This window comes from Sceloporus occidentalis, unplaced genomic scaffold (assembly GCF_023333645.1).
Source record: "Sceloporus occidentalis isolate IW3139 unplaced genomic scaffold, rSceOcc1.0.p SCAF_40, whole genome shotgun sequence".
NCBI classification, from domain to species: Eukaryota; Metazoa; Chordata; class Lepidosauria; order Squamata; family Phrynosomatidae; genus Sceloporus; species Sceloporus occidentalis.
In genome coordinates this window covers 54,201-71,294 of record NW_028317020.1, presented here as the reverse complement: position 1 = coordinate 71,294, position 17,094 = coordinate 54,201, and the positions used below count along the sequence as shown (strand labels likewise).

At 41.3% G+C, this 17,094-nt stretch overlaps 1 protein-coding gene across 1 annotated transcript; it reads left to right on the top strand.

Annotated features, from left to right (window-relative positions):
* The first annotated feature begins 786 nt into the window (after positions 1-786).
* Positions 787-16,850, top strand: LOC149290146 (calcium-binding protein 7-like). The gene is made up of 5 exons (XM_089489634.1): positions 787-895; positions 10,115-10,258; positions 13,984-14,096; positions 15,991-16,144; positions 16,723-16,850. Exons 1-5 carry the CDS (start codon positions 787-789, stop codon positions 16,848-16,850), a joined length of 648 nt encoding a protein of 215 aa, XP_089345760.1.
* Positions 16,851-17,094: the final 244 nt, after the last annotated feature.

The window sequence follows — 17,094 nt, the reverse complement described above, 5'->3', positions numbered from 1 at the left end:
ATACAGTGTCTGCAATACAAGATCACCGAGCTGCAGCCTAAGGTGTGAATACGGATGCGCGGTATATCACGATCTCCTATTCATTATTCTCCGTGCACACGGGCTGTATTGGGGGGTGATGAAGGGTCACTTGTACAGCAGGTCGAACTCTCCCGGCAAACACACGCTGCACTTCATTGTGTATGTGATCGTCTCAAAGCCTCTGCACTTTTTTCTGCGCCTCTTTTTCTCCATCGTTTTGCTCCCTCTTTCCTTCTCTCATTCTGCCCTCCTTCCTCTCTCTCTCTCCTGTTGCCCCCCCCTCCTCATTCTTTCCTCTCTGCTGTTCTCTTAGCTTTCCTCCCCAAATCTCTGTCTCTCCTCCCCCGTGCCCCTGCCACGGTGCTCCCATTCCCCTCTCCCACTGTCTACATTCCTTTTTTCTATTTAGAGCCATTCGCCTTGCCATTAAATAATATCAATAATACCCATCAATCCCCGGCACTTTGCGCCTCTCTCATCCGGCTACCTGGCTTTCCTTGCACGGCGTCTCTGCAGGTAACGCTCCGTCTCTCAGTCTCGTTCTATGCTGTCTCTGCAGGGGACAGTCCATCTGACACATGTCTCTGGATGACTGTTTTCTATGACAGTCTAAGCGCATGCAGCTCACCTGTGACACTCTCCCGGTGATCGTCTTTGGGCTGTCGGAGGATGACTCTCTCCCATTAAGAGGATCTCAGTGACAGTCACTCCGCATGCTGCTCCCCCGGTCCGTCTCTCCCTCTGGGTGCCCTCTCACCCGCAGAGATGCCTTTCCACCCGGTAACGGCGGCGTTGATGTACCGGGGAGTCTATACCATCCCCGAACTACTGAGAGATCACTCACCTACACAGCTCCCCGAAGACGAGATAGAGGGTGAGTGGGCAGGGGTGCGGGGTGCTGAGAATGAGTGAGGTTGGGTGACCTGAGGGGGGGCTGGAGTGGGGGTGATGGGTGACCCACAGGTGTCTGGAAGGTGGTGGCTTCACGTGTGGATGATCCTAGTAGATCAGTGTCTGTAGTAAGTACCCTTGATGGAAATGCATGGGGTGAGTGTTACTAATGATGTGGAAATGGTTGATATATGGTGGGGATTTCCTCTGCATTTGATTTTCGTGATTCGTCTGGAGATCTGGAAAGGCGGCTATTAACGAAGCTGTGAAGATGGATGTCTAGTATGTGTCCCCATAGTCTCCAGTGTTTGTCACATTAACCAAAGGCTTTAGTGAATTGCCAGGTTTAGGAAGTGTGGTGATGGCTTGATGTGGGCAATACTAGTATTCCCCACCTGTGTATTGTGAGGATGAGTCTGTGGACATTCTGTACAGCGTGATTGTTAACATTTTGATTATTGGGAATGTCACCGAGTGCAATATATTCATGCCATTTGGTGTCACTGTGTGAATAGAGCATGTCACTTGCGCCAGTGGCTGTAATACACATACACAAAGTGACTGTTTGGCATAACATTTGGCTATTTATCTCGTGCTCATAAATGGAACACCAATTGATATATTTATTTTATGACTTTTAATATTATTTTATATATTTATTTTAGAATTTTAATATTATTTTATATATTTTATTTAAAAACAATTGTGTCTTAGTCCCAAAGCAAACCCTTTAGTCTTTTTGCATTAGCTTTACACACATCTAGTAGTATCATTTACTCTTATTCACAATGTTTACAATAAGTACATCCTTTATTATTATTTATGCTGACCCCCCCCCCTTTTTACTTGGAGCCATTGAATGTTGCACTTCCGTCTCTACTTTGGCTGACCTGTATCTAAGAAAAGATGGAGGCGGCGGGGCTAACTAATGTATGGGTACAAGGGCACCAGTGGCCACCATAAGGCCCGTGGGGCATTAATTAGTAACACATACCTGACAAAACCTGTGGCTGGCTGACCATGGACGATACATAAAAGACAGATTTATTATAATGCTGCATCACTATACTTTTTAAAGAAATAATAGAAAGCAACTTCTGTATTACATCTCTTAGTTTTATTATAAGCAAAATGTTTATTTGGCCCCTAAAAGGGCCACTAAACATATTAAGCACCCCACAGGTGTTGTGAGCCGCTGTCAGATTGGGCGCTGGTCCAGCCCCTACCCTTCTACCATCACTGGATCGTCATCCATGTCTAAAAGGACACGCTAGTGGGCCGTTTGTGATCTGGCTTGGCTCCCCACTTGCCTCTTGCCCCAATATGACAGGCAACATTTCCAAGTTTGTTTTTTTTGATTGATGCCCTTTGGGGAGATTTCTTGGAGTTATTATCACAATGTATCCAGAAGTCCATCAGGGTCCTGCATCATGCACAGTGCTGTCTAGGGTGGATATCTTTTACCTGTTAGATCTTTGATATTGTAAGGTCTATGAAAATGAAAAGTTCTGAGGCAATCAAGGGTTTAGCTGCGACTTTAGCCATTCAACCTTTACAAATATAGTTTTGTATGACTACATGCTTATATTAACCCAAAAATACAGTGACCCCAAAAAAGCTTTTGCCCATTGTGACCTGAGGACAGTCTGTTCCTGACGCCGTGTCTTCTGTCCATGTAGGGGACACCGGTTAAATTCTGTTTGATGTTGATGTTAGTAAGCTTATTACGCAGCTTCACTGAGTTTGGTGTGGGTGTCATGATTTCGCTGGATAAAATACAAATTCAATTTTCGATAGCAGATAAAAGCAGTCTTTACATTTTTACCTTTCTTTCTCTATCAGATGTAACACATAACACTCTGTTTTGATCCTCTGCTTTTTATGTCTAGGATAATCTTATTCTGGATAATCCTTAAAAAAAACGTATTTTTCTAGGAAATGTGTATTGATGTGGTTAATACAATTATATTTAACACTGGTATCAATTTAATCCAGAGCAAAATACATTTGATGTCTGGTGGACTTTGAAATACGGGCTGGACCCGTTCCCTTGATCTGTAAATTAAAAAAATCTTGCATATTTCTTTCAGCAATTTTCATTATATAATTACATAATTATAAAGTAACAGAATGTGATCCTGCACCATACAACTCATGGTATTAGGGAGAAACAGAGGCCATATCATTTAACATGCCATTATTTTCATGCCATAATGCTATCATGATACAGCACAATAACGTACATCCCTGCTTGAACACAGGAGGGTTCTCTGTACTTGGTCAAGGATTTGTTGAAGCCCACATTAGGTGAGTTTTCATATTAAAAGTATCCCATGGAGTAATATACAATAACGTATTTATGGGCTACATGGTTGCATTGCTTTAGAATCTGCCAGGTACGTCCATTACTATATATAGGGCATCATTCTTCATTTCTCCTTAGCCGGTGCGGTGGTTAATCTGCTTGTCCATAGTGTAAACAGTATCATATATGTGATTCTTCTTTGGTAGCCACTTGACAGTGATGTTCAAAAATATACTGTTTTTCTCCAATACGTTTTTTATTCTTCCAGGGATGGAGAATGTATGTTCATAAGATAGATTCAGGCACTGTTTGTTACTACATCTGCCAAATGGCTCCTAAATGGTTTTGGTTTGTGGCTGATTAAAAATGCAGACGTGACTGCTGTGAACTAAATATTTAGAGTGTGGAGTCTTGTTCTGCAATATAGAGTTTATAGTTTATCATGTTCAGCCTGAAATTTCTGCAGTATATTTTGTTTACAGACGCAGTACATCCAGTATGGGTCTTTTCATACGTATACCTCTCAAATGCCCCTCTTTAAGTCCCCAAACCCTTCCGTCCTTCTTTTGTCCCTCTTTTCTGGTAGCTCTGGATGTTTATTGGGTATCACAGTATATTACAACTACACGAGCCATAATAATCAGCAGGAAATATGTTAACAAATTAAGTTGCTTAAAATAAAATACACTATTCCTCTTTATAAATGTAAAACTTTTTTTATACATAAATTACAATTACATTGTAATATTGTACAATGTGTGCCTTTCAAAGCTTAACATCTTCAAGTGCAAATTGTATTAACTACTCAATACAAAAGTAAAAATGACAATTTGTACAATAGATAATTTATTGCTAGGTCAGCATTCCATACCAATAAACCTCTCTATTTCATTACCTGCACAATGCCGTGAACGGGCAGGGGTAGCTTTTGCTCCTGCTTCATGGACTTCTGGGCTGTGCAGAATCAGAGTGTGTGTAAGGATCCCTTGGGTTTTAGGCTATTTTGCTTAATAAGAGCTGAAACTGCATTGAACAATACAAACATGTATTCTCATTCTATTAAAGCAGTAGCAGTATGGCAACAGCAGGTGTGAAAACAGGGCTAAAATGCACAAAACTGTAATTCAAAGCCAAACAAGCCTTATAAATTGACGCATCTCATGTACAAATACATTGGCAAGAAAAAGTAGTTGAACCTTTTTAAATTAACCACAGTGTGTGTTGGAACAATTATGTAAACTCCAAGGCTAATCACTTCAACAAAAGCTAACTGGAGTCAGGGGTTAGCAAACCTGGAGTCCAATCAATAAAACGTGATTGGAGGTGTGTTTTAGAGCTATATTGACATAAAAAACACACATTTTGAGTTTGCTATTCTAAAAAAGCATCTGCTAGTGTGAACCATGCCTCACAAAAAAAAAAAGAAATCCCAGGAGACCTACAACCTAGATTTGCATAAAGCTGGAAAGAGTTTAGTACTGTGGCTACTCCCTAGAACTGGAAGCCCAACTAAGGGCACAACGTAGAATGCCCAATGAGGTAAAAAAAGAACTCTAGAGTAACAGTTAAAGGCTCGAAGGAATCATTGGAACTAGTTAACATCTCAGTTCATAGTTCTACCATATGCAAAGCATGGAGAACATGGCAGGACACCACGGAGGAAGCCATTGCTCTCCAATTATAATCGCTTTTCACCTGAAGTTTGTCAAAGAGCACATCGACACTCATCAATGTATCATACGGAGTAATGTCAGGGTGGCTGTCCGCCAGCTGAAGCTCAATAGAAATTGTGTAATGCATCAGGGCAATGACCCTAAACATCAAAGTAAATCTACTACAGAATGGTTTAAAAAAAAAAGATCCGTCTTTTGGAGTTGCCCAGTCAGCGTTCATACCTTAAGATGCTATGGAATGAACTCAAGAGAGCCGTTCAGACCAGACACTCTAAGATTATGGCTGAGCTTAAGCAGTTCTGTAAGGAAGAATGATCTAAATTTCCTCCTGAGCGTTGTGCAGGTCTGATCTGCAGCTATAGGATGCACTTTTTTGAAGTTATTGCTCTAAAAGGAGATTCGACCAGTTATTAAATCCAAGGGTTCACTTACTTTTCCCACCAGCACTGTGAGTGTTTAATGGGTGTATTCAATAAAGACATGAAATATCATTAGCTTAAGTACATTGTGTTTCTCTATACTTGTGACTTACATGTAGATCAGATCACATTTTATGAACAATTAATGTAAAAAACCCAGGTAATTCCAAAGGGTTCATTTATTTTTCTTGCCATTGTATTTGTCAGGTTTTTGCACCAGATACATATCACTATGCAGCATACATGATACTGTACACTGCAGCTATCAGGCACTTGTCAACAAGAGAAGGCTGACAACGTTCAGCCCAGCAGAGAAGTATAACTGGCCCAGTTATAAAGCAGCCCAAAAAACATTTGGAGAACGCACTCATCGGGCACCAGACTTGGTTGCCATATCGGACCTTTTCCCCTGGACACATCTAATTTTTCATTTTGCTGACCAACACCCATAAAGCTTGTGTAGGTTCATATCTTTTTCTGTGTTGGCCTGATAAAATGTATCAACTTCAACTAATAACTCTTTTCTATTGGGCTAATACATCAATATCCACTTTTCTTGCGAACAGCTTTAGATAGAGGCCCATCTAAATCAGAGCTGCCAAGAGAACAGTTGGGCCCCTGCCCACCTTGTCGGCCCCCTCTGTTTGTAAAACGTTTATGCACTCCCCACAGGACTGGGGACAACGAAGCGTCCCTGGCACTTTAAGACTAGCGACCTTACATATGACATTTGGATACACGTCTGCACATTATGTTTCCATGTTTAGCCGCAGAGGCACAAATACAGCCAGTGGCTGCACACATCAGCATAGTGGCAGTATCTGATGTAGGATAAAGATTTAGCCTTTCTGGTCCTTCTCTGGCCCTCATACCATCTTTACATTAGTTGGCCTTTGGGCTTGATGGCCTCCATTTCCTGATTCGGCAGGTGTAGTAAGAGAAGTACATGGGGAGGGACTCTCAATGTAGCCCAATTTATACCTACCTCTCATAAACCAACTGGAGCAGAACCCAAATATATAAATGGCAGGCCCATCTCTAGCTAAAATGACTGGGTCCCGCTCTGTCTAATATGCATAGCTGAACACTGCAAGTTGGGTACACCATAATATACCAAAAGTAATGTACTGAATGTAATGTATACCAAATGTAATGTAGGTGTCTCTGACTGTAGCATACTGAATGTAATGCAGGTTGTAGAATACTGACTATAATGCCGGTGTCCCTTACTGTAGTATACTGAATGTAATGCCGGTGCCTTTTGTTGTAATGTGCCGATAATATTTGCTCGATTATAAGACGAGGTTTTTTTCAGAGCAAATGCTCTGAAAAATACCCCTCGTCTTCTAATCGGGGTCGTCTTCTAATCAGACCTCAAATAGAGTCTGATTAGGAGACTAAGATCCAGATCCCCCGCACCGCTGCAGGGGACCTGGATCCTCCTGTCTCACACCCCCCCCCCCCCCCATCATACACACTTACCGGTGCTTCCTGCTGTATTGCCGGGGCAGCGGGTTGACGTCTACGCGATCCGCGTAGACAACGTCCGCTGCAGCCGGAAGGAGGTGTGGCTAGCAGCGGGGGTTGTCTGCGTCCGTCGCGTAGACCTTCCCCGACTGTCAGAGATCTCTGATCTCTGACAGCCGGGGAAAGTATACGCGACGGACGCATACAAACCCCCGCTGCCAACTCCACCTCCTTCCGGCTGCAGCAGAAGGCGACGTCAACCCGCTGCCCCGGCTGGAAGCACCGGTAAGAGAGGGCTGAGAGGGGAGAGAGGAGAGGGGAGGGGGGGGAGAGAGTGTGTGTGTGTGTGTTAGTTAAATGGGGGCATAGGGCATTTCTGGAGTGGCGTTAAGGGGGCATTTAATAGAGCACTCTGCCTCCTGAAATGCCTTATACCTCCCTATATGCCACTCTGCCCCATAATATGCCTTTTAACCCCCTAAATGCCAGAGTGGCATATAGGGGTATAAGGCATTTCTGGAGGCAGAGTGCTCTATACAATGCCTTTTAACTCCCTTAATGCCACTCTGCCTCCTGAAATGCCTTATACCTCCCTATATGCCACTCTGCCCCATAATATGCATTTTAACCCCCTAAATGCCAGAATGGGATATAGGGGTATAAGGCATTTCTGGAGGCAGAGTGGCATATAGGGGGTCAAAAGGCATACCATGGGGCACAGTGGCATATAGAGGGTTAAAAGGCATATCATGGGCCACAGTGCCATATTGGTGTGGCAAGCCTGGGGGCAGATGTGCGTAACTGGGGGACAGGCTGGAAAATACAAGAAATAAAAACAAAAAAAATATTTTTCTCAATCATAGCTTTTATTAAAAAAAATAGTTTACATGAATTAACATTTACTGGGAAAACTTTTTTCCTTTAGGGTCGTCTTATATTCAGGCTTTTTCTTTTTTCCTAAGTTAATATTCAGATTTTGGGGGGTCGTCTTATAATCAGGGTCGTCTTATAATCGAGCAAATACGGTATAATGCAGGTGTTCCCAGCTGTAGTTTATAGATTATAATGCAGGTGTCCTTTGCTGTAGTATACGGAATATAATGCAATTGCTCCTAACCTGTAGTAGACCAAATGTAATGCAATTATTCTTGTCTGTAGCATATTAAATGCAATGCAAGTGCCCCTGGCTGTAGTATACCTGACGTAACGCAGGTGACTTTGGCTATAGTATGCTGTATGTAAAGCAGATGTGTGTTGCTGTAATATACCAAATGTAATGAAGGTGCCACCTGCTGCGGTTTGCTGAATGTAGTGCAGATGTCCCTGGCTGGGGTATACTGAATGTAATGCAGTTGTCCCCAGTATATAGTGTAAATGTACTACAAGCTGCTTTGTGTCACATGGTATTTGTGGGTATATTGTTGTTGGTGGGAGAGTTTATTATTATCTATGTAATGTTTGCACAGAACACCATATTTATTATTATTTTAGTTATTATTATTTATTCAATGTTACCGTTTTAAATAATATATATATATATATATATATATATATATATATATATATATATATATATTGCATGCACCATTTGTATATGATATTCAGATCCTGTTTTGGTAGTATTGTTGAGTGTGTATGTTTATATGTAGCTGTGCAGGTATATATGTCTCTTCACACATTAAGATTCTTCTCAGGTTTCAATGAAGAATTCAATTTGCTCAAACATGAAGCATAAAGGAGTGAGATGGGAACCTGGGGATCGTGGCGTGTGTACAGTGCATATGTATAGAAAGTGTTTGTAAGTCGGTCTAATTTATTTCGAGGGACCAAGCCATATCTGCAGTGATTGCAGCGATGTAGCGAGATAGCAACAGGAATATTAGCAGCCAATAAGTGTTAATGGCTGATAAAGAGGAACTCTGCCTCAAGGAGCTTGTTTACTACTGAATATGAATGGCTTGTGGGACTGCAGTTGTGCTGTGTGACTGCAGTGAATGCACGTGTGCTGTGTGTATTATACGGTTGTTAGTGTGTGTTTCAGTGTGTGTTTCCGTACTGTCCGTTACTGTATCTGGTTTCCGTGTGCGTGCAGATTCCCCGTGTCTGTCATGCATGTATCTGCAGTGTGTGTGCATCTGCCTGCAGTGTTCGTGCCTCGATCAGATTATGTCTGTATAGATTCTAGCATGGTTTTTTTTTCATGTGCCATACATTCTTTCTTGCTTGTGAGCCTAACACTGCAGTACCTTTGTATATGTTTATAAATTCTAGAGCGCAGTGTGAAAAATGAAGGGTTATAATCATGACCCCTTTTGTTTGTCACATCCCCCACTCGCCCTCCCTCCCTCCCACCTTCAGAATCCTTCATATTCCCTCATTTTAAACATTTTATTACATAAACACAGACAGCATCTCAAATGCTCTTCTCCCCAGAGGACAGTAAAAAAAAGTATGGATCATCATTTTTATGTCCACCTTGAGACATGTCCTCTAGATTGTTGCTTCATTGATGACCTCTGGAAAGTACTATTAACATCTTTTTGTTCTAATTGCAGTAATACTACTGCAGCTTAACAAGTAGATGTACTGTCCTTCTTCCAGACCACCATCCAATCTCACTGTGTGGCTCTTTAGTTTTCACCACTTGGAAAGCTCATTAGGCTCTGTCTCGTCCGGTATGCTTTAACAGGTGTTTATGGTATTGTCTACATTGTCAGAATCGCTAACCTATCTAGATTGTAAGCTTGTGAGCAGGAGCCTCTTTACCTAATGTATCGGTTTGTTTCAAAACTGAGGGGCAAACCGCCCTCTTGGGCAATCATGTTCCCCAATTGTCTTTGATCTCCCCAACCAGCCTAATTATATTTTGGAGGCTGTGCCCACTCAGCACAGTCTCCATAGACTGCATTAAAAGGCAATGGGCACCTTTAAGGCACAACCTGTCAGGATTTGACATCATATCCCGGTGCTCCATGTCCTAAAAGCATGCAGTGCCTTTTAATGTATTCAGGAAGCGGACGGCGGAGGGGTTAATACATCACTGCATGTGGCTGCCTGTAGGGCATCAGCTTATCTGTGTTGTGATTTGTCTGTAGTTCTCTATCATTTACTTTCCTTTATATTGCGGATATTTGTGTGTGTATTCTGGCATCAGTATGTTACTTGTTGTGCTTGTTTCTACGCAATCCAAGGATTGGGATGTATATGATGTTATACGTTTGTGTGAGGTATGGCTTTTGGCATGGGTATGAAACATTTAGCCTTTGCATGCTGGTGGGTAGCATTGAGGTGGATATTGTGGTGGGGAATTGGTTAACCTCCCTTATGTCTCCGCACAGAGATTCGAGAGGCCTTCAAGGTGTTTGACCGTGATGGAAATGGATTCATTTCCAAGCAGGAGCTGGGCACAGCAATGAGATCCCTGGGGTACATGCCCAATGAAGTGGAACTAGAGGTCATTATACAGAGGCTGGATATGGATGGTAAGGCCCAAGTGTATCCCACCTACCCAATGGATGATGTATGCAGCATATGCACCCCATCCAGATGCTCCTCTTGTTTGGATTACAGAATTGTTCATATTTTCTGCATCTGCTGTGGATACTGCTAATATCTGTATGTACAATTATTGTGCCTTATCTGGTTACAGTCTCAAAGAAGGTCAGTAATTGTATATGTGGATCTTGTGAATTAAGGACTGTGAGCAACATTTTAATCTTTGTGGAACATTATTAATTTATGGTGGTAGTGTTGCCCCTATGTACACCTAGTCCGACCTCCTTCCTGCCTCCTATAGGCAGTAGGAGAGGGTTTCTGGGCAGCAATGACTTGGAAGTCCCAGTAGGGAGGAAAGACTCTAGTATTCTTCATAAAACAGACCACTGTTTGCACCACTGTTTAATTCACTTGCACTTTTGACTTTGGCCCATCTATAATTTGTGACATTTTCACCTTGCCTGATTATTTTCAACAAGTGCTACCCTTCCACCCCTCTTGGCTTTTGCCTTAGTTTGTCACCTTTTGTATCCTGTGATGTCTATGGTGCTTCCTAGCATCATCCCCAATGAGAAATGCACACGCTCCATGAGGACATACACCTAATAAGATATTCAGCTACACTTTCTGTGCTCTTTACTCTTGCAGTGGAGGACTGATTTGTGGGGCTCTAGTCAAAGGCGCAAAGTACAGATCTCTATCGCTTCACCCTTAAATAGATGTAACAGCAACTGAATATGCCATCAAAACACCAAATCATAAAGGTCTGTGCTGGACAGATTAGTCACGACCAGGCAGTTGGCTGGCCACATCATCACTGGTATTACATTCACCCTGAGTTTGTCCTACTATTTTACTGTTTTACTTTACTAAATGAATTATCTAATTTCCAAAAGGCTGCACAACTCTAAGGGCTTACACATGTTTTAGCATATAAAAAAAAGTATTGTGCAAATACCGCTCGCAATGGTGTGTGAGCCATAAAACAAGGTACCAGCTGTGCAGATCAGTCCATTTAAAGTACTTTGCATATAAGATACATACAGAGTCACATAAGTGTATTCACTAAACCAGGGCTTTGCAGGAGAGTTTATTATTGTGGACTCTCTACTCTTTACTATGCATCATGCAAGGTCAGCTCGGCCCTTCTTGAAGAAGGAGCTTACTGACATAATATTTACAGACATCTAGAGCATTTATATGTCCGTAAATATTACTGACATAATATTTACAGACATATAAATGCTCTAGATTCAGAACCACCTCTATTCTTTTAAGGAAGAAACGAGAAAAACTACAATTCTACCATTTTAGAAAATATTCTGGAATACCAAAAGTATGTTATGCAGTCACACCATAAAAAGTGGTGATAAAAAGATGTCAATCTATTTATGTTTCAAGTGTGGTAATTATAGTTTATACATATTATTATGGTGTAATGTCCTACATATCTTGTCATGCACTTGTGAACTGTATCATGGAATCTAGAGAAGGAGTCCTGTGTTGGTGCAGTATGCTTCTTGTACCTTTAAAGTAATGAATGGAAAAGAATACTGTAGTTCTGAGGACTACGTATTTTTCCACACCTCATCATCCTTATAACCATAACCGATGGTAATACCTAAGTTATAACCTGCCAGGCACTGTGCTGTTTGATTTTATATAAAATCGATTACTAACCATTGGTCTAGGTCCTTCCTGCCAGTATTTGTTATAAGTGGCTTCTATCTCCATTTATAAGCATATTGGATACTTTTAACATACTCTGTAACGCAATGTATAGGTTTTGCTATGGTGCAATATCTACAGATATTCTGATGTTCTGTATAGTGTTTTCAAGCTCTCTGTGTTTGCCCCCCATTATGTACTTTGTTTGTTACTTTCTGGACTATTTATGCAGGCTTTGTTAAATTTTCTATGAACATTACACTTAGATTGTTTACGTGGCTGGGATGACCTTAGCTTTACTATTACCTATTCTGCATATTGTAAACATCCGGTGCTTTGGAATGATACCAGCACACGCCACCCAAGGGCAGTAGCAGAACGTGTATTTAGAGGGCCAGGGAACTACAAACGTTCTGCACACAGTTCCCTGGTGCCTAGTTAGAATTGTACAGTATTTATTTAGGCCATGCTGTTAAGTAGGCTCTGCTAACATCCTGGTAATATTTTTGATACATTTCATGACTCCTTTTATACCATCCATTCCTTCTCTGCAGCTTTCTCAGGAGGCTCATCATCCATTATCATTATTGCCACGTTTGGAGTCCCAGAAGACTAATTTATTTGACCTTTACTATTCTGGCGTTCTGCCTTTCTTTCTTATATTACATATTTGGATGCTGGTATCACCCATATAGTGAAAAATCACAATTTATTCTGTTTATTTATTATTGCATTTATTCGAAAAAAGAGTCCTATATATATATATACTTTTGCAGACACGCTGTACCTATGCCCATGCATAAAGCTGGTGATGTGCCATCTGTCCAGCAACCACATGAATCTAGGATTTGACCAGAGAGGGAGACAGAAAATCTTATTGTCAGTGACATCAGACCAACCGGAGTCTCATCCTTAATATTATTATTTTATTATCTTGTATTTATTTAGTGCACACACACCGGGTATAGCAAACTAGAATTGACAGACTAAGAAAAACAGATACAAGAGCTAAAGAGGGCACAGCTTGCAGGCTTACAATCTAATACAATAGGGGCATAATCTCTACTCCCTGACATTTAATGCCTCACAATCTCCTGACACCTTATACTAATAAATATTGCTGTAATCTGCAACATCTCTTACACAAAATATGTGTCCGTTCATGACTTCTACGGTCTGTGCCAAATATTCCACCCCTCATTCCTCATCAACTGCCCCAGCCTACAAAGCCATTGATTGTGCTTTCTGCTTTCTCAAGAAAACAGAAACTCTTGACATATAGCTCATTTTTTAACAAGAACGCCCCAGAAAGGTCATTCTGCTTCTTGTATGTTCCTGCCTTGTTTCATATTACATTCTCCATCATTATCACAGTGTACTGTATTGGTTTATGAACTCCTGGATTACAGTATATGTTTTGTATATGTCCTGCTAAAATGTAGAAGAAATAATATTGCTGTGAACTGTGTGTGATGTCAAGAAGAAGAATATAGGAGAAGCAGAGGGACCTTTCTGGGCCGTTCTTGTTAAAAAATAAGGTATATGTCAAGAGTTTATATGTATCATGTATGTAGGCTCGGTACCTTCTCTGGACCCTGCACGTAGCAGCCGCAGGTGTCCCAAACTTTGTGTAGTTTTAGCAGATGCTCTGGATTATATAATTAGGATCTATTCATATAATGGACGCTATGAGAAAATAGTTTTTATTGTGCAGTTCCCTTTTTTGAAAAATAGCTTTCTATCGGTCAGTGTTCTGGATCTATTGTGGTTTTTAAAATATCTATTTCTCTGCATGAGAGCTCTAGTAGTTCTGTCATTCATATTCAGTCTCTCTATTTCTTGTACATCTTTCTCTCTTTCACCTTCCATGCTCATCATTTTATTATCACTCTTCTATCTATGGTAATATAATTTTCAATTTTGTCATTTGATTTCTCTGTCACTTCTCCAACTCAGATTTTATCGTGTTTGTTTCTAATCTTTCCTGTTCATCTTTTTCCCATTTTCTCTTCCTCTCCCCATCTTACTGTTCTCTGCGTTGCAGGAGATGGCCAAGTCGATTTTGAAGAGTTTGTGACGTTATTAGGACCAAAGATCACAACTTCTGGGATGCCAGACAAATTCCGTGGTGCTGACTTTGACACTGTATTTTGGAAGGTATTTGTGTCCATGTTCTTCTAGACATAGTATACCCACAGAAATCTCAGGTTGTGCTGTACCTGTAATTATGATTCACTGCATGTCATTGCAACATTTGTGTAACTTGTGTGCTTCTAGATATACTTACTACACTTAAAGGCCTGAATGCACAGGTTTAATGTTATACAGTACATAATTTTACTCATAGCCGGCCTTAAGTGTTCCGGCGCCCTGTGCGGACTACTCCTGTGGTGCCCCCCCATCCCAAAAAAGGAAAGGAAATAAATCTTGTCACAAAACTCCCCTTTCTCACTATCTACCACCTCTGCCCCTTCTCACTGCCCCCCCTCTGCCCCATCTCACTTCCTCCCCCCTGCCCCTTCTAACTGCCTTCCCCTTCTCTGCCACTTCTCACTGCCTTCCCCTCAGCCCCTCTCCCTACTTCTCATTATCCTTACTTACCTTGTTGACTCCTGCGGTGGGAGCGGGAGGCGTCCGTCTTCTCGCTCTGACGCTCTGGATGTTAAATAAAGTTAAAAACAAAACAAAAAAAACCCGATGGTTTAATTTAAGTCCCGGGCAGGGGCGCCGAGCAGTTGCTCGTGAAGTTTTCAGCAACCGCTCTGCGCCCCTCACTCTCCGTGACTCCGTCGCGGCCCCGACGTTTACAGCTGAGCGCCGGAATATGACATCATATTTCGGTGCTCAGCATGAAGCGCCGGCACCGAGACGGAGTCACGGAGAGTGAGGGGCGCCGTGCGGTTGCTGAAAACTTCACGAGCAACCGCTCGGCGCCCCTGCCCGGGACTTAAATTAAAGCATCGTTTTTTTGGTTGTTTTAACTTTATTTAACATCCTCCATGTTAAATAAAGTTAAAAAAAACTTTATTTAACATGGAGGATTTAAATAAAGTTAAAAAACAAAACAAAAAAAAACGATGTTTTAATGTAAGTCCCGGGCAAGCGCCCCTGTTGCCAGGTCGCACACCCCTAAGGCCGGCCCTGATTTTAATTACAGTTATATTTAACTGAATCTCTGGAGCAAACCTCCTAAGAGAAACATTTGCTTAACGTATTTCAGATATATATTCAGAATCAGGAAAAGTGTGAGACGTTTACCTATATTTTTGGTCTTTATGCAACACTTTATGGATCTTTACGAAGATTGAGTAAAAATAAAAATTGTAGTTTTATACTTTAAGGACTTAATTGAATATTTTCTACACAGTGGTCAATTTTTATATTGTTCCACTCTTCTGGGAAGGCTTTCCACAAGATTTTGGAGTGTTTCTGTGGGAATATTTTGCTCATTCATCCAGGAGAGAGCGTTTGTGAGGTCAGGCACTGATGTTGGATGAGAAGGCCTGGCTCGTAATCTCTGTACCAGTTCATCCCAAAGGTGTTTGATGAGGTTGAGGTCAAGGCTCTGTGCGGGCCAGTCAATTTCTTCTACACCAAACACATCCAACCATGTTGGAAGCATAGCATTGTACAAAATGTCTTGGTATGCTGAAGCATTAAGATTTCCCTTCAGCGTGATTCGTCACTCCAGAAAACATATTTGACTCCAGAGTCCAGGACGGTCACACCAAATAATGACTTGATTTATACTTTTCTTCTGTTCACTCAGTTTGAATTTTGTTTAAAGATAAAAATAAACTATTAACATGTCTACTTTCTATAAAAAAATTTCACACCTGCCTAAAACTTGTGCACAGTACAGTATATTTCCCTTTTATATATATTATGTATTTTGATGAAAAATAGAGATTGCAGACCTCCATTCAAAAAAACAATACTACTGTCTTCTGAAGTTCTAACTCTCACCCTGCTTATGACTTACTGTTGTCAGGTATTGATCTTTGTGTTGTTCTTTGGGGAATGACCACGTATTCCTCGTCTGTCCCTTTAGTGTGACATGCAGTCGCTGTCAGTGGAAGAATTAAAACGGTTGTTATATGACACATTCTGCGAGCACCTGTCCATGCGTGACATTGAAAACATTATCCTGACCGAAGAGACAGGAAACCTGGGGACAAAAGGAGATTGTCCCGTGGATATGGAGAGTGAGTGTTGCATACTTGATATGGCAGTTTCACTACAGATTATCCACATTCTTTTAGACAAAGTGACACATTTAATGGTTCTGCACAAAAAGTGGCTATGCAGAGAAATGCACTGGAGTCCATTGCAGTTTACTACTAACCATTGCAGGAGTGTTTTTTTTTTAAATTGAAGTTTTTTTTTTTTATATTACCGTGGTGATATTTGCACGGCGGGTTAGCCGTTTGTGCATCATCAGTTCCATTGGTTATGAACTGCTAGACAACTTCAAAACAGTAACTATCCAATAAACCATTCAAGGACATGTATTTTTGCTAGTACAGTATATTTTCTAATAGAAAACAAAAGCCGACACAATCTCATGCTTTACCTGCTGGTGTGGAGCACCGGGGTATGCTGGCGCTACCTCTCAGCAGGAGGCAAATGAGGAAGCGTTTGTGAAAGGGTTTGCGCTGGCAGCTGGCACTAAGGTATGAGGGGATCCATTTGATTTAAAGGTCCTATATAGCATACTTGCTGGGAAATATTTAATATAGATGCGGCCTCTAATTCCATCTCTTCTACTATTTTCATTTTTCAGGTTCCTCAAATCAACAAATTCGTCAGACCTGTGTGCGGAAGAGTCTGATATGCGCCTTTGCCATTGCTTTCATTATTAGTGTGATGCTAATAGCAGCTAATCAGGTCCTACGTAGTGGCATGAAGTGATCAAGACAAGGATCCCTAAACCATGGACTTTAGAGCATCTCCTGCCCCTTCCCTATCTTCTGGCCTACAAAAGGACTATGGGACACAGAGGGGGGGCCAGCTCCCCAAACCATAGACTTTAAGGATCTCCTTCACCAGTCTGAATGTGCATGGGAAGAATTGCATGGAACGTGCATGGGCATTTAAATTGTCAGGTGACCATCTGTGCTTTTATAACCTATACCAAGAGGGACTCTATAGCTAT

Excerpts from the sequence above, each read along its gene's own strand:
- LOC149290146 (XM_089489634.1), top strand. The coding sequence starts at position 787 with ATGCCTTTCCACCCGGTAACGGCGGCGTTGATGTACCGGGGAGTCTAT. Across the intron at positions 10,259-13,983 it reads ACAGAGGCTGGATATGGATG|GAGATGGCCAAGTCGATTTT; the intron begins GTAAGGCCCAAG and ends TCTGCGTTGCAG. Across the intron at positions 16,145-16,722 it reads TTGTCCCGTGGATATGGAGA|GTTCCTCAAATCAACAAATT; the intron begins GTGAGTGTTGCA and ends TTCATTTTTCAG.